Source organism: Lissotriton vulgaris, chromosome 2_1 (genome assembly GCF_964263255.1).
Source record: "Lissotriton vulgaris chromosome 2_1, aLisVul1.2, whole genome shotgun sequence".
NCBI lineage: Eukaryota > Metazoa > Chordata > Amphibia > Caudata > Salamandridae > Lissotriton > Lissotriton vulgaris.
The window spans coordinates 393,074,651-393,098,793 of NC_141687.1; the positions used below are offsets into that span (position 1 = coordinate 393,074,651).

Sequence of the window (24,143 nt, forward strand, 5' to 3'; positions counted from 1 at the left end):
CGACCCCAGAGTAGGAGGGAACCTCCGCATGACCTGCGGAGTTCCCTCCTGTGCAATTAGGATGTGACCGCCACTATGGCGGTCACATCCTCTATATTTAACATTGCGGCGGGTGCGGCTTCAAGCTGCACCCGCAGCAATGTTAATAATGCATACATTGCATTTGTATGCAGAAAGCGGCAGGCACAGTGCGGTGTCTGCCAATTACTGCATACAAATGCAAGGGGTACCATAGGTAGCCCCCATGTGCACCCCTCCACCCCCTTTCACCCAGGGGCCCCCGCAACGGGCCCCTGCAGTGAAGTTCCACATGCTTTTTCACGGTGGAAAGCCCGCCGCGGAAAAGCATGTTTTGACACCCATCCTAATATGGCTGGCGGTGTCTGAGAGACACCGCCACCATATTAGAGCTTTTCCGCCACGGTTGTAAGCCAACCACGGCGGAAAAGCAGCGGACTGAAACCAGGACCCACCAGCAATCCTAATATGGCGGTGGGTCTTTGGTGGGTCCGCAGCGGATTTTCCCCATCCTCGGGGCCGGCGGTGGCTTATAGACTACATCTTGTTCTCAAATGGGGAGAGGATCATAGATATAACATTTACCAGACATATAAATGCTTTGAGTGACCATTATCCACTCAGTATCTCTTTTCCAGTGTCTCATAATCCGGAAAAAAATCTTGGCACTATTTTAGCACAAAATAATATGGAACTAAATAGGCTGATGGATGTGCATTGAAATGGGGGAAAATAGATCCAATAACAATAACAAAGATAGTGATAGAAAGGGCTTTCCCTTCCATCATGAAATGTCTTGCCCTAGACACGTCAGATGTGGACGTTATATTTAACTTTGATAAATTGATATGATTATTAACGTGATTAACGAAGCTCTGTGGATAGAAATAAAACACAAAACAAAGAAGAGGAAAGGATGGTTTAATCCCGAGTGCACGGCTGCTTATTCAAACCTAAAAGCTGCTTTGAGGAAATCAAATAGGATTGCACATGAAATAACAACTCTTGGGAAAACATATAATTCCGCACTAAAAAACAGGGAAAAAGAGTTAAAGAATCAATTATGGGCCCAACTCCATGAAAGCTGCACCGATAAAAATTTGGTGGCAAGTGGTAAAGTCTCCTTTCTTAATTGATAATACTGACCATCCAAAATTAGAGATAGCAATAGAGGAAAAAGACTGGATCCACCATTTCTCTAAGATGTTCTCAATCAATACAGAGGTTGTTAATCTTGAGGTGACAAACTACCAGAACCCTAAGCCTGAAGATGATTCAGACAGCCCTTATCCCATTGACCTCCGGTTCTCATTGAAGCAAGTTGCCCTGGCCTTGAGTAAAAAAGGGAAGACACTGGGCCCAGATGGTGTCCCTGTGGATCTTTTTAAAGCCCAGATGGACCTTTGGACCCCCCTTCTAACCAGAGTCCTGAATGCTACATGTACCATAGGCCTAATGGAATCAAGGTCCAAATCCATACTAGTTCCCATTTTTAAAAAAGGGGATCAGGGGTCGGTAACCTGCTATCGCCCAATCTGTCTCTTAGACTCCCTTGGAAAGGTGGCGGGACGAGTCATTAAAGAGCAATTGCAAGATTGGGTGGACGATGGCAGGATTATTTCAGATCTCCAGTATGGATTTCGACAGGGATTGGGGACCATCGACCAGGCTTTAAACCTGTCACTCTTGATAGACAAGTATGTCCACATTAAAAGAGGAGACCTGTACATGGTCTATGTGGACTTATCGTCTGCATTCGATTGTGTCTTCCATTCCAAACTTTGGACATTACTGATGGATATGGGGGCACCATCGAATCTGGTCAAGTTTCTGAGGGAACTCTATTCAAATGCCACAGCAAGAGTACGCTATGGGGGGGGGAGAGTTGACGGCAGAGTTTGCAGTAGAAAAAGGGGTTCGGCAAGGCTGTGTCCTGGCCCCCTTTCTCTTTACATTACATACCAACGGACTGGAAAGAGAGATGATAAAGGGGTGCCAGGACTTCCCAATGGTAAACAATCGACCATTACCTGCCCATCTCTACGCAGACGACACCGTCATACTGGCCCGCACCCCACTTGAACTCCAAAAGAGCTTCAATAGATACTCTACGTTCATGGCAGACCTTGACCTAAAAATTAACATTACGAAAACCTTTGTTATGAGGGCAGGTACTGGACACAAAAGTAAAATGAGAGGCATCTATTTAAATCAAGAGAAAATAGCAACCACACAGAAATATTCAAACTTGGGCATAACGATAGATCATAAATTATCCTGGAAACCGGCAGTAGAAACCAGAAAACTTCTATTTATAAGAACTACTACAGCCCTTGTAAATTTTTCCAGGAAGTTGGGTAAGAGAGCCCCCCCCTGAAATCATTATGATCTATAAAGCTAAATGCCTTTCTGTGGCATTGTATGGGGCAGGTCTCTGGGGCTTTGTCCCCACGGATAGCATCCAGAGGGTGGAAAACTCCTTTTTGAGGTATCTTCTCGCGGTCCCTGGGAGTACGGGCACTTTTGCCTGTCACACAGAGTTGGGACTCCAATACGTGGCGGATTTAGCGAAGGTGGAACCCCTCCTAATATTGCGAAGAATCTGGATGTCGGAAAAAGCAACTCTTACTTAGTCTATTCTTTCTGATTGCTTAGCCAGGGATAATGTTCATAAATCTAGATGGTTGTGGTATATTAGGAGGTTTTTTCATGATTTGGGATGGGACAAATATTTTTGGAAAGGGGCGACCACTCGGTCCCCCCGAACGTATGGTTGGGGGCCCGGATCCTCCCGGGAAACCATTTTGGGCGGGGGGCGTGTCACGGCTGGTATGCCCGAAGCGGCGTAGCCGGGGCGCGCCTTTTTCCCGCCCAAGAAGGGGTTGTCCTAGACACCTACACCGATCGCCACGCCCAGTAGGCGTACCAGCGGAGGGTTCACGCCCTCCTGAAGAGGAATAAAGAGAGCGGGAATCCGAAGAAGCATCCTCTTGTTCCTGTGCTTGGAAGCTGCACCCACTCGTTGCACGTGAGCCCTCGACGGAACAAGGAGCAATTTTGAGAACTTGTAATTCTTGTGTTTCTCTTTCAGCGACTTCGAGGCTAAGGATCTAGGACCGTGTTGATCAACTTGGATCGAATATTCGAAAACAATGTCTGGCAAGAAGGCAGGAAAGAAGTCCGAGACTGACCAGGTGCTTCGCATGCTGGTAAGCAGAATGGCGAAGATCGAACGAAACGTTGTTATGGTCCCGGCGCTTGGCCGAGATATGGCGAACATGAAGAAGCAGATGGCTGCGATGAACAATCCGGGTAAACCAAAGAAGGTAATAGGCCCGGCATTGCCGGGAGTTGCCCCCGAGGGTAGGGGTAAACGGGTCAGGAATAGGGCGGCAGGGGGGGAGGTTCCGGTCCCCGAGGTACCCCCGGCGAGCCCTGCCATTCCAGTCGAGGCCCCGGTACCAAACCCGGACGCGGGTCAGCCGATTCCGGTTGTGATTACGCCCGTCAATGAGGAGGACATGCCTCCTGAATTGGCCGCCCAGTTGGCCGCATGGCTCGGCAGAAAAACAGGGGGTGCTACGGCACCTGGAGACACGGCCGAAGAGGCCAGGTTACTAATACAGCAGTTGCGGCAGTCGCGAGATGCCGCAAAGGCGAATCTCCCTCTTGTCCCCCACAGGTGACCCCGGAAGGACCGGCAGCTGGCGTCGAAAAAACAGTGGGAACGACAACCGAGCCGGGTAAGCAGGCATTGCCAATTGCGGGGGAGGGCTCTTTGCCCTCAAGACGGGAGAGAGTGGTTCAACATATCCCGTTGGCCACGAAAGAATTGATATGGGCTGACAAGTATGTTAATATGTTTTCTCTGCTGACTGACCATCGCGAGATGGAGTATGCTAAGACGCAGAAAGATTTGTGGCACCCGAGTGTCTGGGGAGACTAGATGGCGGGATTCAGGGTTGATGAGACAATCACAAATTGGGCCAAGGCCTTTGCGATGTTTACTGCAATTATTGGGGAACGTAAGCCCGAGGTTTTGCCTGAATTGTCTTGGTATCAGGCACGAATAATGGATTTTTATGAAACGTATGAGGGGAATGAATGGATGGGTTACGATATGAAATTCCGTAAGGCCAAAGAGTACGATTCATCTCTGACGTGGGATTGTCTCGACTCGATTTCTTGGCAGAAGCAGCTTCTGCCGGGCGCGACGAAGACGTCCTCGCCAGGCGGGAATGGGTCGGGGTTTTCCCGCCAACAGCCCGCGGTGCCCTTTCGAGCGGGCCCCGGTGGCGACCACCAAGCAAGGACTGATGGGAAAGGGGGAAAGAGAGGGGTCTGTTGGAGCTTTAACAGGGGCAACTGCACCAGACCACAAGGGACATGTAAGTTCAGACATGCGTGTGCGGGTTGCGGGAATTCCTCGCACCCCGAGAGTTCGTGCAGATCCAAGAATGGCGGGTCGGGAGGTAGAGGACAGTCCAAACAAGACTGAGGGGGACCACTGTGTACCGTTACCTACCCCCGTTGATATCATGGCAATGATCCCCTGGCTAAACGAATACCCTGATCATGTCTCTGCTGGGGTGTTGAGGAATGGATTCTTATATGGTTTCCACATCCCGGCGGGGGATTTTCGTGGGGAACCACTTTGTAGAAACCAACTATCGGCTCAGCATAATCCAGCGGTGGTGGAGAGGAAGATTGCAAAAGAGGTTACCCTGGGCCAGGTTGCGGGCCCATATGGGCACCCGCCAGTAACAAATTTCATCTGTTCCCCGTTAGGAGTGGTCCCCAAGAAAGACCCAGGGGAATTTAGGCTGATCCATAACTTGTCGGCTCCGAAGGGTCTCTCGGTGAACGATGCGATTGACCCAGGAGTTTGTTCGGTGCGGTACGCATCCTTCGATGATGCCGTCACCATGTTGAATCGCCTGGGGCCCGGAGCGCTGATGGCGAAGTCAGATATCGAGTCGGCATTCCGGTTGCTCCCGGTACACCCACGGGATCAGCATCTGTTAGGCTTTGTGTTCCAAGGACGTTAGATGTATGCCAATGGGTTGCTCCATCTCTTGTGCTTATTTTGAGAAATTCAGCTGTTTTTTGGAATGGGCATTCACCGAAGCCACTGGGCATAGCCATGTTATGCATTACTTAGATGATTTTCTGTTCTTGGGGGCAGCCGGCGACACAAAATGTGTGCAGGCGTTACAGGATTTTTGCATCCTCATGAAGGAATTCGGAGTGCCATTGGCACCAGGTAAGACGGTGGGACCATCTTCTTCACTGGAGTTTCTGGGAATTGAACTCGATTCTGTGGAGGGATGTTTCCGTTTGCCAGTAGGGAAAGTAGCGAAATTCAGGGCTTCCCTGGAACTGTGCCTTAGTAAGGAGAAAGTGACCCTGCATCAGTTACAACAAGCAGTGGGTCAGCTTAACTTTGCCCTGAGAGTGATACCAATGGCCCGCCCCTTTTCCCGCTCTATTGCACAAGCTATGGTTGGTCTCAAGGAAGGACACCACCGCACAAGACTGTCTGCAGAGGTTCGCCAGGACATGCGCATCTGGTTGGCATTTCTGGCGGACTTCAACGGTCGAGTGGTATGGAACAAGCCACCAGCGTCTTCGGACGAGCTAGGTTTGTGGACTGACTCGGCGCGGAGCGTGGGATTTGGCGCCATCTTTGGTAATCGATGGTCGGCGCAAACATGGCCGACGTAGTGGCACACCAGCGGTCTCACAAATAACATTGGGTTCCTCGAGCTATTCCCTATTTTTGTGGCTCTGATGGCATGGCCAGACGAGTTCAGAGATCGCTCTGTGGTATTTTGGTCCGACAATATGAATGTTGTTGAATGTATAAATAATCAGGCAGCACGCTGCAAGTGGATATTGAGATTGTTGAAGGAAATTGTACTACTTTGCATGAGACTGAATGTGCAGTTCAGGGCGAAACATGTGCCGGGTGTACTGAATCATGCTGCTGATGCACTCTCTCGTTCACATATGCAGGCGTTCAGGGGTTATCTACCTTCTGCGGACCTAGCGGCGGCACCATTCCCCGAAGTACTCTGGCTACTCGGTGCACCGGATTACAAGACCTCGTGGCAGCAAGCTTAGCCCCCAGGACGAGGAAGGCATACGAAGGAGCGTTTCGTTCCTATTGTGCATTTTTGGGTCCGGCAGGGGATCAGAAATGGGGTCAGGAGGATTGCTTCCTAAAGTTTCTGGTAGCATTACACAGGGAAGGCCGATCAGTAGCAACGGCCAATAGGCACCGGGCGGCCATTTCATTCATGGCGCAGATGCATGGCATCAAGGACCCGACATCTTCCTTTTTGGTAAAGAAAGCCCTTCGTGGCTGGCAAGGCCTTGAAGGTCGTAGAGTAGACCAGAGGCGCCCGATTGGGGTAGAAAGGTTGTCCCTGCTTATGTCGATACTACCCACGACATGTTCCTCCCATTTTGAAGCAGTTCTGTTCTGGGCCGCTTTCGCATTAGCGTTCCATGGGGCTATGCGGGTGAGCGGACTGGTCGCAAAGAATAAGAAAGATGTGGAGGGAGGCCTGTGTTGGGATCACATCCTGATTAGGGGTGATTCAATGGTAGTCACAATAGCTAAGTCCAAGACTGACCAGAGAGCTATGGGAGACAGTGTTGTTGTCCAGCGCATGCAAGGGTCCCCCATGTGTCCGGTAAAGTGCATTGAGGAATATTTGGCGCTGAGGGCGGATACATGGGGTGGGAGTCTGCTGAGGCACATTGATGCCACCCCACTGACGAGGTTTCAGTTTCAGAAGGTGCTAACATTGGCAATCGCAGCGGCGGGCTTGGACCCGTGCGATTTTGGGACCCACTCCTTCAGGATAGGGGCGGCTACTGAGGCTACAGCCAGGGGTCAGAGTGCCGAAGAGGTGAAACTGATAGGACGATGGTCCAACAATTGTTTTAAAAGGTATGTGCGGTTGCACATGTTATGAAGTCAAGTTCCATGCACTCACGCTTCTTGTCTTCTGTTTGATTTACAGTTTTGCAAGAATGTTATGCGGGGCGGAATTTGCAGTCGACCCGGCACCAGGGGACCAGCGGTCAGAGATCACCGGCTGAGGAGAGAGTGGTGTGGGTCGTGGGCCACTCATACGTGAGGCGGGCCGGGGACGTATTCAAAGCAGGTGATGCGACTCACGCAGCTGGGGAATACGGGTACAGAGTGACCTTCCACGAAAGGGGCGGGCTCTGTATTGACCAGTTTGAATCTTTTGTCGAGGAACTCTTAGGGCGGCAGAGGTCACCGCCATCTGTAATCACAGTACACCTGGGGGGCAATGACATGGTGACACTCGGTAGGCGAGTATTACTCGAGCGAGTTTTGTCTACCGTTAGCTGGCTGGCGAGAAGAATCCCGGGGTGCACGATTGCATGGTCCCACATGATTCCCGGGAAGGTATGGCGGGGGGGCCTCTCGGTGTCAGCACTGAACCATTCAGTGAAGAAGGTCAACAACAAAATTGGTAGGTTGTTTCGCTCGGCGCAGTTGCACAGTATTCCGCATGGGTGTATTCGGGGTGATCACATGTATCTCGATGATGGGGTTCACTTGTCCCGGGAGGGGAATGTCTTACTCATAGGAGACTTCATAGCATGGCTAAGGGGTTTAAGAAAGCATGACCTTTAGGAGGAGTTTGTGGGGGGGCCGGATAGCCGGTCAACTATCCAGCCTGTGGCGGTAAGGTCATGATCGGTGAGCAGTAATTTCAAGGTCCCTAGAGGGGGGCGCCACCCACTATGGATGGGAGCGCCCGATGGGAGGTGGCCATTGGCCCCTCCCACGGGGAGGCGGCACCCACTAAGTATGGGTCGCCTAGGGAAAGACGGCCATAGGCCTCTTCCAGGGGAGGAGGCGGCTATATGCCCCTTCTACGAATTTCCCGGGGCCCGGATATCCGCGACGGCGGATGTGATAGACAGTGTGGGGTGGGAGGGGGAGTCCACGCTGCCTTCCTACAGACACCTCACAAGGGTCCTCGGACGACCTTTAAGATGGCGTTGAGTTGAAATGGGGGCCCCCAACAAGACAAGGGAAATTGGAGTTGGCACAGAGGGTACAGTCCTCTGCGCGGCTGCCACTCACACCGTGAGGGCGAGAGTTTTGGTAGTAGGGATCTGACACCGGTTGCGACCTTGGCGTTGGCCCGTAATGCTAGGATGTACAATTTTAATTTAGAAAGTATGCATTGGCAGGATGTTAGACTCGGCTAGGAAAACCTTTGTATTAGAGATTTGTTAAGGTTAGCCAATGAACATGTCTTCATCGAAATGTAATAAATGAAAATTGTACATGATATGAAACTTTTATTTAATGTTTTAATTTTGTTTCATATTTTAATAAATACGGCCGGGAGGGTAACTCCCTCCCGCCTTCCAAAAGTTCAGAACTGCGTCCGTCTTCCCATCCTTGGGGATTGTGTTGTGACGGGGTGACAGGCATCCCGGCCATATGGAAAGGGGCGACCACTCGGTCCCCCCGAACGTATGGCTGGGGGCCCGGATCCTCCCGGGAAACCATTTTGGGCGGGGGGCGTATCACGGCTGGTATGGCCGAAGCGGCGTAGCCGGGGCGCGCCTTTTTCCCGCCCAAGAAGGGGTTGTCCTAGACACCTACACCGATGGCCACGCCCAGTAGGCATACCAGCGGAGGGTTCACGCCCTCCCGAAGAGGAATAAAGAGAGCGGGAATCCGAAGAAGCATCCTCTTGTTCCTGTGCTTGGAAGCTGCACCCACTCGTTGCACGTGAGCCCTCGACGGAACAAGGAGCAATTTTGACCCACCCACCAGCCCCTTATGGCAATGTTAGTTCTGCAATAAAGTATTTTTTCTCTGATAACATCTTCTTCCCCCTGTTTAGCGGTATATGAAGGTCTAGTTTAATGATATGATTTCTGTCTAAAGGTACTGTTTTTCTTGTAGTATAGACAAATATTGCAAATAAACAGGATGATGTTTTTTCCCTAAGTAGGTAATCATATGTCGTATTTATTTTTTGGTCGGGCGGTAAGGTCATGATCGGTGAGCAGTAATTTCAAGGTCCATAGAGGGGGGCGCCATCCACTATGGATGGGAGCGCCAGGGGGGAGGCGGCCATTGGCCCCTCCCACGGGGAGGCGGCACCCACTAAGTATGGGTCGCCTAGGGGAAGACGGCCATAGGCCCCTTCCAGGGGAGGAGGCGGCTATATGCCCCTCCTACGAATTTCCCGGGGCCCGGATATCCGCGACGGCGGATGTGATAGACAGTGTGGGGTGGGAGGGGGAGTCCACACTGCCTTCTTACAGACACCTCACACAGGTCCTCGGACGACCTTTAAGATGGCGTCGAGTTGAAATGGGGGGCCCCCAACAAGACAAGGGAAATTGGAGTTGGCACAGAGGGTACAGTCCTCTGCGCGCCCGCCACTCACACCGTGAGGGCGAGAGTTTTGGTAGTAGGGATCTGACACCGGTTGCGACCTTGCCGTTGGCCCGTAATGCTAGAATGTACAATTTTTATTTAGAAAGTATGCATTTGCAGGATGTTAGACTCGGCTAGGAAAACCTTTGTATTAGAGATTTGTTAAGGTTAGCCAATGAACATGTCTTCATCGAAATGTAATAAATGAAAATTGTACATGATATGAAACTTTTATTTAATGTTTTAATTTTGTTTCATATTTTAATAAATACGGCCGGGAGAGTAACTCCCTCCCGTCTTCCAAAAGTTCAGAACTGCGTCCGTCTTCCCATCCTTGGGGATTGTGTTGGGAGGGGGTGACAGGCATCCCGGCCATATATAACCCCTCCTCAATTCGCGAGATCCCGAGGAATGTTTTAAAAGCGAAATGTCTTGCTCATCTTGAAGAACTGAGATTGACAAGCGAGGTCATGAAACCATCTGTTATCCATAGCCTGCTCATACAAGCGGTACCTACAATACAACCGTACCTTACATATAACATCAATAGTTATGAGCGCTATCTGTTGGTCAGGTTTAGGATGAACTTATTTCACAGATTGGTTGCTTTCCCCACTCGAAAAAATTGGGTTAAAGATCTTATACCCTGTCCCTGTGACGATATTTCTTTGCAATCCACTCTGCACACCATTTTATTTTGTAAATTTTATAAAGATCTCAGAAAAAAATGCCTTGTTCAATTGCTGCGTTACACTGGATACAGACAATGTCGTCAGGTTTTAATCTTTCTGCAGCTCCTAGAAGGGGAGCATATAGTTTTTATATTAGTTAGTTTTCTTAAATGTATTGTTCGTCATCAAGCAAATCTAGATTAAATACTGGATAATAGCCAGCTCTGACTTATATTAATACAAATAGGGAAATTTGTTCTAACTGATTCATTTTGCTTTTTACTAACCATTTTAACTAAGGGACAATAAATTGTATTGTGAATTTTTTTTAATGTTACCTTTGTAAATAGATCTTGTATATCTATATGATTGTTTTAATGTATGCTTTTATGATTTGCAAACCTAAATCGAAATAAGGCAAAATTGAATTGAATTGAAAAATTGCTGACTTGCAACATGAGACTTGAACGGGGGGATCAGGTGATTAATAGCATCCTATTTCAATTTGATGTATAGGAGGAAAGACAAAGAAAAATAACCTATAGTTTTCGAGTCACTGTATGGCAAGGCAAAAGTACTAACATCTGTAAGTATCCTGTTGTCATTATGGCTGCATCAGCTATGCCGTACTTACGAGTAGTAGAGACCTCTCTGTCCTTGAAACCTTCCTCCCCTACAGAGCCACGGGACCACCATGGGCAGCACCTTTGCCCCTAGTCTGGCCGCACTCTAAGTGCACCATCTGGAGGTCCAAAAACTCCTCCACCAAAACAACCCCTACCGCCAGAACATAAAAACCTGGAAGCCGTACATAGACGACGTCCTGGTCATTTGGGAAGGTGACCCCCAGTCCATTGAGCAGTTTGTGGTTTGGCTAACTGCACAAAACCCTTTTCTAAACTTCACGAGCTCAGCATCACGTGAGAAAATTGTTTTCCTAGATCTGAACATTTACCTGGAAGAGGGCTTTCTAAAAACCACAACCCACTTCAAGCCCACTTCAAAAAACTGTTTATTAAGATATGACAGTTTTCACCTACGACATCTACGGGACAATTTACAATACGGCCAATTTCTCCGCCTGAGACGGAATTGTTCCTGCATCAAGGACTACAAATTGCAAACGGTGGACCTCCAGAAGAAGCTGGAAGCACGGAGATACCCCACAACAGTGATAAACAAGGCCATGAAAAGGGCCCGGAATAACAATAGGGATGCTCTACTGGAGGACAAAATACAGAAGGAACCGGATAAGAGAGCAATATGTGTAACCACCTACAATACTCACTCCAACCAGATCTCCAAAATTGAAAATAAACTTTGGAGGACCCTCACATGTGGCGGCCTTGATCTGGAGAAACCAATTTTTGCCCACAAGAGGGGTAAAAACCTCAAGGACATTTTGGTACACACCCGGCCCTATATACAGCAGCCAGAGCAAACAACCATACAGGGGATCCAGGGACACCACCCATGTGGTAACTGCAGCATCTGCCACCTTACAAGAAAGAGCAGACAATTGGCGATCCGTAATGGAACAGTATGGGAACAAAGGAAATTCACAAACTGCAACAGTCACAATGTGGTGTATTTAGTAACCTGCCCCTGCAGTTTGGAATATGTTGGCATGACCACCAGACCAGTGAAGGTCAGGGTAGGGGAACACAAAAGCAACATCAGGTGTAAGAAAACACAAATGGCGTCCCACTTCCTCACTGAAATGCACACAGTGAATGACATATAATGGGTGAACATTATTACTCTAGAATCAGGCAAGCGCGAACGCACTGTACTATTTTGTATGACCATCATGAATATTTGGACTACAGGACTACCTTCTAAAAACATAGTGTATTTTATGTTCAATATGTGTGTGTCATGTTTTGTCCATTTTTTTCAGGTCACTGCACCGGATTAGACTGACCTTAAGCGTCTAGAGAGTGTCTTTTCACCTTTTAAGTTCACATTACTTTTCATGCTGGATTTTCCAAAAGGAGTACCACATGTTTTTTTCCTTGTGTTCTTCTCTTTTTCCCTAGGTACTCATTGCTGGTACTTACCGGTCTTGATCCTCATCCACAAAATGTTCATGAGTGATTTTCTGACAAGATTTTAGGTTCACATTGCAGGTACACATAACTTATATATCACCAGTCGAGTGACCGTTAATATTAACTCTATCCTTGACGTGAGTAAGGTGGGGATCAGTGCACCCCGTCCTGAAGAAGAAGCCCTGCTTCGAAACATGTTGACGCACTTTTTGAGGTAGTGTACATTAAATACAACAATACCTCTACCACCTTTTTAACAATACCAGCATGGAGGCCGAATAAAAGTTTTTTCTATACCTCACGTGCCAGGTGTTTTTTAATACTTACTTCTCCATTCACACCTGACCCCATTACTCACCTCAACCCTCACGCACCACACATAGATTTACCAAAAAGTGCCCCCCCGTAGTCGGTGGTCAGTAGCACGCCGCATTCCGTAGAGGGATGCGAAGACCCCCCTGATGAAGCATGACACCAAGGGTCCTTTTGGTGTGTGAGGGGTATTTAAAGAATACAGTGTGCTCCCCACACTCCTACACCTCCCTGTGGATTCTATTTGTTTATGTAAATGACAAAAGATCCACAGCCTCCTTGGGATCCCCAGTAACCTTGTGACCTTCATCACCTGATCCACTTCCCAAAGCTGACGAATGTGTGTTATGTTCAATTGCCAAAATCAGCAACAGTGGGGAGCTCGTATGATCACTATTTATGTTAGTGGGGGTGAGTTGAGGACTTGTTAATCCCAGTAGATTATGCCTCTCAGTTATTTCAATTTCAGTACTGACGATGTTAACAACTCCCTCCAGCATACTGTCTATAGAGGTGGAGGCACTTGAACTAGGCATAGCAGACCGTTTAGCCATAACAAGTGAAATCCACAGAAGCACGCCTTGCTTTCCTCACCACGCTGATGTCAGGTATGATGGGTGGGTGTCAGAGAGATGGCCCAGCCCAGCCCAGCCTCCTCTGGTCTCTGACGGGCGCGGCCCGGGCACGCTGCAGGAGGCCTGTGAGGCTTTTGTCACGCCTCCGGGCGTGGGACGCAGCTTCAGGGGCGGGCATCTACTCGGGGGCTGCTGGGGAGTGTAGTTCTTCCCCTGGCAGTTTCCCTCACGGCAAGTTTCGGCAGCGCCGACCGTTACCCTCACGGCAAAGATGTGTGAAGGCCGGGTTGCCGTTCCCCTCATGGCTGGTGAGCAAGAGAAGATTCTGCCATTCCCCAAACGGCTACGGTCTCATTGTGCTTAACATGAATGTGAAGTACTTAATACAATTATTAGTTTGGGGAAAACAGTGGCTTTCCTATCATGCAAAACTTATGGTCAATGCTAATTTGTATGGGGTTGATTTTCTTTCTATTATCCAGAGGCACAGTTAAAGACTTACGGTTTCCTTTCTGGCTAATCAATACTTAATAAAACAAAAATAAATGTCTGCAAATATTCTCTACCTGCGTGTTTTCATTTGAATAAATAAATATCAATAAAGAACGCTTGTAAAAAAACAAAAATAGAAACAAGGGAAGAGAAGAAGGCATTAAAGTTTCTTAATGTTATATCTTACCATACTCCATTAAGATTCAAGTTCTAACTTTTCATAAACTAGAAACGTGTGAAATTCTTTTTATGAGCAATTCCCTTCAATGACATGTGTATTTTAATTAGACAGTGTTATTATCCCCAGATCACTAGCGACACATTTACATGTACCAAGGTCTTGATCACTTATTACAAATACAGCTGCTCTAGTTGCCAGGTGATTTAACTTGTATGTTAACAACTCTCCACAACAACAGCAGACTCACTTCATTTGAAAGATGTGCACCACATATTCAAGAACTATGGGCCTGATTACGAGTTCCGCGGTCCATGGGACTACCGAATCCTGGTGGTTGACCTGCCGAATTCGAATTTCGGTGGTCGTACCACCACAGGACCAGCGCAAACACCAGAGATCATGGATCCTATGGCGGTGTTGCAGTAGTTAGAGGGCCAAATATGCTTGGTGTTGCCGTTGTAGCACTGCCGAGCATATTAGGAGTTTCCTAACAGCCTTATTTTTAATGGCGATGAGCCCACCATTAAACGTGCGGCAGCGAAGAAACTTAGGGGGCCCTAAAGGGCCCCCTGCTGCCTCAGGGATATGGGATGCATGCAGGGGGGCCCCTGGTGTGCCCCTGTGTCTGCATGCACCTTCTTTCCTACACGGCATGGACATTCCAGTCCATGCCGTGCTGAAACAGCCTTTGACGTTCCCATTGCCATGCCTTTTTAATAGGCAGTGCCATGGGAACGCCAAAGGAACTCCTAATCGGGCAGGCGGCCTGCCTATGGGTTTGACGGTCCTGGAGGAGGGCGCTAGCATGGTGGCCCGCTCCAGGACCGCCAAACTTGTAATCAGGTCCTGTATCACTTTCAAACTTTGGACTCCATATTTTTAAAGGCTTCCTACATCCATTCAAAATTGATTCTGCCAAGAAATCACAGTTTTTTTTAAAAATTAAATTGTATCTCTTATTTTTTATCACTCAGACCCTAAAAGCCGAGGCACAGTGCAACACCTGAAAAGACAAATCAATCTTAATGTGAACTACTTCTTGAACCTCCCTCCTTTAAAAGGAAGACTGCAATGCAAATTGACCAATGTCGTTTATCTGACTCGGTAATACAAGCCAAGAAGGTAAGGTGTTTGACATTAGTTTTAGTGTTATAAGTTTTCATTTTATGTAATTTTAAAATTAGTTATTCATAATAGATTACAATAAAGTTAATTGAGGAGTTGGTAGCATATTTAAAGACACTTTATTTGCAAAATATTTTATTTTTTGCCTGGTGTGTTTGTGGGGAATGAGGGTGGCAAGGGTTTTAAAATATATATTAGAATTTGTTTATAAATTGCAAGATACTTATTAAAATGTAATTGGTCAATTAGATTATTATTTTATATGTAAATGGGCGTGCCTTTTTTCGTATAATACATGTAATGTTTTTATTTATTAATCATTGTTAGTGTTATGTTTGTGTGTCACCTCATGAAACTTGTGAATGGTTTCCTTCAGAGAGTGAAACAACTTCATATAGCAATATAGCGGCTGGTGTTAATCGTGCAATTTGTCATACAAAAGATAAATAAATTAGGCTAGCAGCACTTTTGCTGTCAATTCAGATTTAGGATTTACTCTTCAATTGTCATTTTATGATTAAGTGTTTCTGAAAAAGTTACAACACTGACATTTCCACAGGTGTGTACAGATGCAGGCATGCTTTTCACCCCACATCAAATTTCTGCATACCTGCCTTGAACTGCGGCCTCACACACAGCAATGTATCGGTCCAGTGTAGGCACTGGAATGATGTACATGCCTCTTTGAGACAACTGTTTCGAAAATACTTTTTACCATGCTGCAATGTCTACAAGTGCTGAGATCTCTGAATGCACCTGAACACAAAATAAGATAAGCAGCAACTCAAATTTGTTCTACTGCATTTATGGTTATTGAGTCGTTCTACACAATTCGAATATATTGTTCTAATTTGGTTGTAAATGAACCATTTACTGTGCTGTCAACTGCAGGTATCTAATTATATTTTCTTTCACTGTTTTCAATAGTTACATGTTTGGACAGTGTCCGCATTACTGATATTTTTATTTTGTCAGAACAATATTTTTCTCTTTCCCTCTCTAATTTTTGTTTTTTTTTTCTTGACAAATTCTTGAAGTAATCACACACAACCCACCTCCTGTGCAGTAATGTATTATGAAAGATCCTTCTTCCTACTTATTTTTAACATAAACTCTGGCATAAACTCTCATAATAATTCTTTTATTTTTTTAAACTATCTTTTTTGATCATTTTGTACCAACCTGGAACCTGTTTTCTCTCGCTGCAAATTTTTTAACAAACCTACTTTCAAACAAAGGTGAGCCCTAATTCAAATTTAGTTTCCAATATATCCACCAATTAAGTCAAGCAATCCCATTCGAGATACATTGTTCTAACTTTGGTGCACATTAACTCTACACAATGTTATTGACAGCGGACATACATCTCCGTGTACTTCCCTTGTCAGTAAACATGCACCGATGTTTTTAATTTTGTAATTGTCTGTGTTTTCTCCTTTTGCTAGCTGCATGAATACTCAGCAATGAAGCAAATGACAGAAGCATCAAGAGTAGAGTGACTTGAGTCTGGGGCTGCAGAGGTTAGTCATTACTGATAATCCTATATGGGGGGGTCGGCATTGGTCTCTTATTGGATGTGATCATATTGTAACAGTGATAATATCCATGAGTATCACAGGGGGATAGTAACTGTTGAGAAGTAAATCCCATCATAAAAAGGTTGGAGACCCGTGGTTTTCACAGAAGTGCAAGACATTAAAGTCAAGTTGAGAGGGAGACTGGGCTCCCTTTCTACACAAAGAACAAAGGGAATTAAGAAGCTTTAGGGTGTGCTGCTTTTCGTTGCCTTAGATCAGTTCAGATTTTACTCACTAACCTTGTATGCTCTAAAGGAGATCTGCAAATGTTCATAATCGTCTTTTAACTCCGCTGCAAAGAAAACAGACTATGTCAAAATTGCAACCGACTTGAAACAATGTCTCTAGTGAGGATCACCGATAAATCATTCTGATACATATTTAGATCTATTTTACATGGGGCAGTGTCAAACTCTTCAATTTCTTAAAAGAGGGCCCCTGCAGTCTCTAGACGTTCAATCACATGGACAACCTCATTTATTCTCCACCACTACCTGTACTGAAGTACAGGACATTAGGATGCTTCAGACACAGTCCTGATAAGCTCTTTCCCCAATCCAAACTAAGGACTACATTGTCAAAATTCTCCATCCCCCTGCAGTGGGGGCTTGGGTGCAGAGGAGAGACACAGTCAGTCTCAGTCTATCTCTATATGAACTGCATCTTTAGTCACTTTGGCTCAGTTTGAAGAATTTGATCAAAGGGACTCTCCTTTAAGCCAAGCACTGCAGCCAACCCCAGACGGGTTTGTCACTCTGCCATGGGTTGTCAGGGCACCTGCAGCCAAGCCCCACTGCTCATGGCCAAAGACTGTGCACCGTGGAAATTGGATTCTCTGCTGTAGGTTGGGTGCAAGGCCAGGGCACAGTCCAGGCTCTGTGGCTTACTCCGGCTGCACATGACTGAAGATTGGCCGCTCTGGAGTAGGTTGGGTGCAAGCTCTGTGGCCAACTGCCACTGCTAATGGCCAAAAGCCATGAACAGCATGGGATGTCTGCTCCACAGGGGTTGCACACTTCCTAGGGGGTTGGCGCAGGTTTCCCAAGGGGGGGTTGGGATTTTGGTAATTTTAAGAATATGTTTGTTTTTTTTAAACACAAAAGTTCACTGAAAAAACAAAGGTTAAAGTGACCTTATAGTTAGGTATGGTAATAATATTTTAGCTTACATAAAAAAACTCAGAAATTCACTGCTAAAACAAAGGTTAAAGTGACCTTATACTTAGGGCTGAAATGCGATAAGAGCTAACTTTTAAATTTTTTATAGTTTGGTGAACTATCTACCTTTCCACCTCTCTTTCCAACTCCCTTTCCACAACCTCACCTTCTACTACTTTACTTCTTTCTCACCACCACTCTTTCTCTGCTTCTTTTTTGTATCATTACCTCCTCTCTCATCTCTATCTTTATCTCCTCTATTCCAACTCACCTCTCTAGGTCACCATTCTTTTTTCCTCTCTTATTATACGTCTCTCTACCTCACCTTACCACACTCTCTCAACTTCACCATCTTGAAATCTGCATTACACTCTTCTTTTTTATTTTATTTAAGGCTTTTGCAATTAAACATAAACCCAATACAGTGCTTGATTACATTGGGTGGCGGCAGAACAGGTTAGCAGTGGTCTCATAGATACATTCTTACATGTCAAACAGAGTAGATAATCATCAATAGTGTTAGATACCAGTTAGCAGGAAACCAAATGCACATTCTAAACATATACGTGTATAATAGGTCTGCGTATATAACCCCTATACACAGTATATGTTACCTGTCAGGGTACAGCAGAGCCAGCAACTGTCTAGCTCCCAGCAATACTAGCTTCTCTCTGGCTCCCCAGTTTCCTTCCCCACCAGATATTGATCTTATAATTCCTGAAGACACCCTTAATATTCCATGTCCTACTACCGAATCGCTAACCTATTTTGCAATTCAGTAATGGGTTACTGAATCGCAAAATGGACCTTTAAACATACAGCCTGATTCATCAACGACCCGTTTTGCGAGTCTATAATAGCGATTCATAAGGAATCGCTATTACAGGCTCGCAAAACGGGATTCATGTAGGAATCGCAAAAAAAAATGTGATTCCTACATATTCCTTATTTGCGATTAGCAAATTGCTAATCGCAAATAAGGAATAACTCCCGATTCATTCCTATGGGCCAAAAGGCCCATAGGAATGAAAGGGGAGTATTCCTTATTTGCGATTAGCAATTTGCTAATCGCAAATAAGATAGCGATTTAAAGGGTGCCAGGGGTGTCCAAAGGACACCCTGTAGCACCCCTTAAATGCAAATTTAAACAGGTGTTGCGCACACACATGTCCAGAGGACATGTGTGTGTGCAACATGCAACTTAGAAAAATGCTTTTAAAAGCATTTTTCTAAGTTTTCGCTATTTACCACAAGGTTTGACCTCGCGGTAAATAGCGGGCCGAAATTGCGAATTCGCTATTTAAAAATGGATGATGATTTGCATTTAAGGAATCTCAATTAGAGATTCTTTAAATGTAATTCCTCGCAAAATAGCGAAAACGCTATTACCGATTTTTGCATTTGGGATGATGAATCCCAAATGCAAAAATCGCACTCGCAAAGGGCCAGATTCTCAGAATCTGGCCCTTTGCGAGCGCAATTCCGCATGATGAATCAGGCTGATAGAAACATGTGTTTTTCCGGTCGTAAGCGTCCAATTCTGCGAATCGAGCTGTTTGCTGCATGAAAAAAGCTACGTACATGAGGCCCTAAATTTTTGTGTCAGGTTTTTATAATTATTTATGTGAAGAGCATAATAGGTTATGAAAGCTGTCAGGTATGTGCATCTTGACACCAGCGGCAGCAACGTTGTGATGTGGTATTACAGATAAGTCAAGCAGCAGAGTAGAGAACAGCTTCAAGAGGGCAAGATGTGATTTTGTGAGGCCAGTCAGGTAAGCACTTCTGTAATTAGTTCTAGGTATGACCATACTTTGCAATCAAATTGGATTAAAAAAAACATAACTTGAACATTCAATTTTAGATCAGCTTTAGATGGCAAACATGTCATCTTTTGAATCAATTTAGGTTGGTAACATTCACTCTTGGTCATGGCAGGAGGGCCAGTTCAAGGGGAGGATGCCACGCAGTTCAAGGATGGTACCCTACACCGCCGAGTGCATTGGCAGTGCTGTGCTTCCCCGGGGTTTCCCGCACTGAGCCTGCTGGCAGGACCCAGGGACTGCAGAAACCCTGTTGCTCAATGTAAGAGATACCCTTGCTGTATCTAGGGTCCTACAGCTGGCCTGGAGGTTGGACCCCGTCCAAACAAGACTGCTCCCAGCTATAATAACTGAGTCATGCCAGTTCCACATTGCTGCACTCTTCGAAATTATACTACAAAGATACCCAGTGCATAATAATCAGCAGACTGGGTTTGAAGAAAAGCTGGTAATCAGCAGACTGAATAGAAGAAACGCGTGTTCAGTGCACACTTGACACCGCGACCAAAGGCAGTCTCTACATCAGCTTGGGTGCCCCCGCCTCAATCTCTGGCCGGAGCAAAGTAGTTAGTGCAAAGTTCTGAAAACAGGAACAACAAGCCAGGGGGCAACAATTAAGAGGGGCAATTGAGGTGGGTTAGCATCGCATAGAAGAATAGGGGAGCTGTATGGCAACCCTTCATCAAAGCGGGGGAAAGCTGGGGGGGTGGGGGTGACAGAGAGAGGGGTGGCATGAGAGGATGGCATGGCAAAACTGCCAATCTGGGAAGAGGAAAAGTTGATTACTGCCGGTGGTCAGGATATCCTGGTCCACAAACCACACCAGCCACTGCCCTCAGCTGGCATCACACCTCTCCATATTCACAAAAGCAGGAAGACATTGAAAGGAGAAGAAGTGTACTCTATCAAACTGTAGCACTCACTACTGGTCACACGTGGCCATATACTCATGTACCTCAAATTCAGGAATAGGCTTAAAACCTGCCCTTTATAAGCCCAACTCTAGTCTCCCTGCCTGGAACCCTACCACCTCTTCATCTTAGTCTTTTTTTCCCTTGCAACATGAAGACTCGAATGGCAAATCCCAAAAATTTAAATATACGAGAAGGGTCTGGTTCAATACTAGGTTACATGTTCAAGAACGACTACGACAAAGGTATTAAAAGTCAATAGCATGTTGAAGACTGGTTGGAAAGCCATGTGTAATGTAATGTAATGTAATGTAAGACATATTTTTATAGCGCGAACTGTCACCCAGAGGGTATCCTGGCGCTTGACTCTAGATACATCACGAACAGAACGAGATCACACAGCCCTAGGAAAAAGATGGGACTTCAGCCCCTTTTTGAAAAAAGACAGTTCATTCGAACTCCTCAAGAGTAGTGGATGGGAATTTCTGAGTTTAGCAGCCGTGAAGCCAAAGGAGCGGCCATCCATCCGTATTCTCTGTAATTGTGTAATTTATTGGTAGAACAAGTTGCAATGGAGAGGCACCCTCCTAGCAACGGAACCATGTCACAATGAGACCCTCTGATGGCTTACATTTGATGCATCTTCTGCCATTCTGGTAAGACAGCAAGGTTAGGACGGTCTTGGGGGCTGGTTAAAGGTGTAAACTGCAACCACCTATGTTATCTGTGCTTTGTGTAGACGTTAATGCCTGACATGGATATGTGAGATCTTGCTTAACCCCTTCGGTGCTCATGACGGAATGGTTCCGTCATGAGCATCGGTTGAGCTGTGCTCATGACGGAACCATTCAGTCATGACCACACCCATTAACATTAGGGCTCAGCACCGGTGATAAATCTGGGCAGCAGCCAAGGTGTTAATAGCGGCCACAAATTGTTAGCCATTTTTTAAAGATTAATACAAAAATCAGTTCCCCATCATTCGCTTGCACTGCGGAATTACTATTAATTTGTGCCCATCAGAACTTAATATTAAGAACTATGCTTTCCTGAGGTCCATCTTCACTCCACCTCCAACACCACCACCAACTCCACTTCAGATCAGTTCACTGTCACTTATATCTAATGATAATGAATGATACAAATGCCAAGTACTGTCCACAAGCAGGAGACTGAGAAGATCACACCAGTCACAATATTTTATATCAAAATCCATGGAGTTTTGCAACTTTTGTGCAATCATAACTGGTCTAATCCTATCGGACTCCCGATTCGGAGGCTGTCAACAATGGACTTCATGAACCCTGCCGAGACAAAGAGGGTTTCACTGGATGGAGTGCATGCTTCCTTTCACTAGCTGATTTAGCACTGTAAGAATTTTGGGATTACAAATCTGATCATTTGCCATTATGTACCATGGATTCGGATCTGACTTACCAATCTTCTGATCCATCTTGGCCTGCAGTTCCTCAAGTGCGTTTTTCCACCGTGCTTCTGTGGCTTGGAGTTCTTCAGCATGAGCTTCTTCCAGGAGCCTGTGCGGTTTATCAATGTAGCAAAACAATTAAAATAGATAGTTTAAAAACAAGGTTACATATCTGTACCCGTCACATTAAGCTCACCTTGCTCCTTGAGGTGTTTGGTATTTGGGAGAACAGGGACACCTCAATTTTTTTTTTTAAATGGATGCTATGCAAAGTCTTTACCAGATCACATCAAGATTATTGGTCCACAAACATCAAGATTATTGGTCAGACAAACATCAAGATTATTGGTCCGACACACCCGCAACATTGGATTTGGTTTTATGGCTACATTCTACATACTAAGCTGCTAATTTTTCCCAAAAATCTAATTGATTTCCTTCTTCAATTTTGAAAAAACATTAACATGAACAGTTGAACAGTAATCAATAGCACACTATTGGACTTCGAGAAATGGTCTAAGAAAACGAGGTCCAGAACAATACAGCATGAATCAAACGTGGATAAAAGTGTTGCTACTTTAGAGGCTAACTTATGTCAATAGAGCCCCACAATAATAACTCAACTACTGAATTAATGGAACCAAGGCATCATCATCAGAAATGACTGCTTTGCGGTGGAAATGCAGAAGTCTAGATTATTCCGGGATTTACCAGGGCAATCCAACAGCAAAGAAGGTCATTCTTTGATGTACATAGGAAACTTTGCAACATGTAGATCCAACACCCACTGTGGGTTACAGCCAAGCTTAAGATCACAGCAGGTGACTGCTTTGTGAAAGTGGCTGGAGCAACATATGAAATGAAAGTCCATCTCGCCTACTATGGCTGTTGACATCTCAGTCAAAGCAGAGGTTTCGGAGTTGAAAAAGGAACCGAGCAGACTAACATCTTGAGTGATGCAGAAGGACCAGACAGCTCCCGCAGAAGCAGCAGAGGAGCTGAGAGGCACAAGATCAATCCCAAAGGAGTGTCACAGAGGAAGATACAGGAAACACAACTAATGATCCAACAGACACTCACCAGATGGACCATGTAGTCACTCCGATTACCATGGACTACATACACTGATCTGGTTACTACTTCACCACGGGGAATGACCCTGCAGAATTCTGACCTCAAAGTTCTATGGGGCGGCTTGGTTGACGGTCTGTGCTCCCCTGCGCTCTTTGATTCTCAGGGTGATTTGTTTGGCCGCTACTTCATCAGAGGGACGGAAGGATGCTACTCTGATCACAATATTTGATTCAACCCCCTATTGCATTAACAATGTTTTTGTAAGTGTTAGGAAATGTGTGGCCCTGGAGTACCCCTTCATTTGGCACTCTGATGATAACAAATGATCACTCCCCACCCCCAACTGCCCACAACTGTGAGTGCCCTCAATTCCAAGGCAACAGAAGAATGGTTGGTGGCTTAGAGAATGTGTGGTGCCTGGAGAGAGCTACACCCCGCTTTGTAGGACTGTCCATTTTACTTCCTTTTACACATATACCACATTAGACTTGAAGCTGGCACACAGCTCGGCCATGATGGCTGCTGTACCATCCAGGGGAGGGTCCGCCATTGCAGAATCTGAGACACTAGTGGACTCTGAGGGTGAATGCTGGCGGAGTGGGTTCCTGGTTGGTTCAAAAGTACGTTGTTTTTATTTGAGGTCACCGTATCCCATTGTAACAGACCCGCCTTTCCCAGCAAAGGAGTAGTATTAAGCTCTGCTGCAGTAACTTAAGATTGACCTGGTCTGGCCAACACGAGCCAAACGCCAGTGCCAGGTAGAGGACAGCTAGGCAGCGTCTCAGTCGCAAAGGCAGTAATTCGCAGTGCCGGTGACAGGCAGGCTTAATGAGCGGTGGCTCTCTGGAGTCTGCAGAAGGAAGGTGCATCAGAAATACCACAGTATGGGACTGGCCCCACAACACATGTGGGAGAGTTGAGCTCACCGTGGGCCAGCCAGTGTCTCCTGATGTCGGAGCCCAAGCATCGGAAATGACACTAGGCCCCCAGCATGCAGCCCCAGTCTGCTGCAGGTAACCATCCAGTCATATGTGCCACAGGAGTAAAAGAAGCAGGCACTCAGTCGACCTCAGGAGCAGGCAGAAGGGAGGCAATGCACAGCGCAGCACTAATCTCTGGGGGCACAACTACCCCCACAAGCAGGGGCGGATTGGCACTGCGGGCATTTGGGAATCGGCCGAAGGGCCGCTGTTTCAGTGCCCTCTGTGGGCCGTTTTTTTTCTCCCCTTTCCCTGTCCACAGAGAGTGCTCTCTGCTGTCTGCTCTCTGTCGACTGGGGAATAGGAGAAAAAAAAACGG

General features: G+C 46.2%; 1 protein-coding gene across 1 annotated transcript in view; it reads right to left on the reverse strand.

The window, feature by feature from the left end:
* TRAK2 (trafficking kinesin protein 2) overlaps positions 1-24,143 on the reverse strand; it is an 845,826-nt gene that overhangs the window by 178,229 nt on the left and 643,454 nt on the right. The window contains exons 23-24 of the mRNA XM_086955254.1: positions 21,782-21,879; positions 16,693-16,745 (exon numbers count right to left, since the gene is read on the reverse strand). Of these exons, the coding sequence (XP_086811380.1) occupies positions 16,693-16,745; positions 21,782-21,879 (151 nt within the window). The remainder of the gene's footprint in view (positions 1-16,692; positions 16,746-21,781; positions 21,880-24,143) is intronic.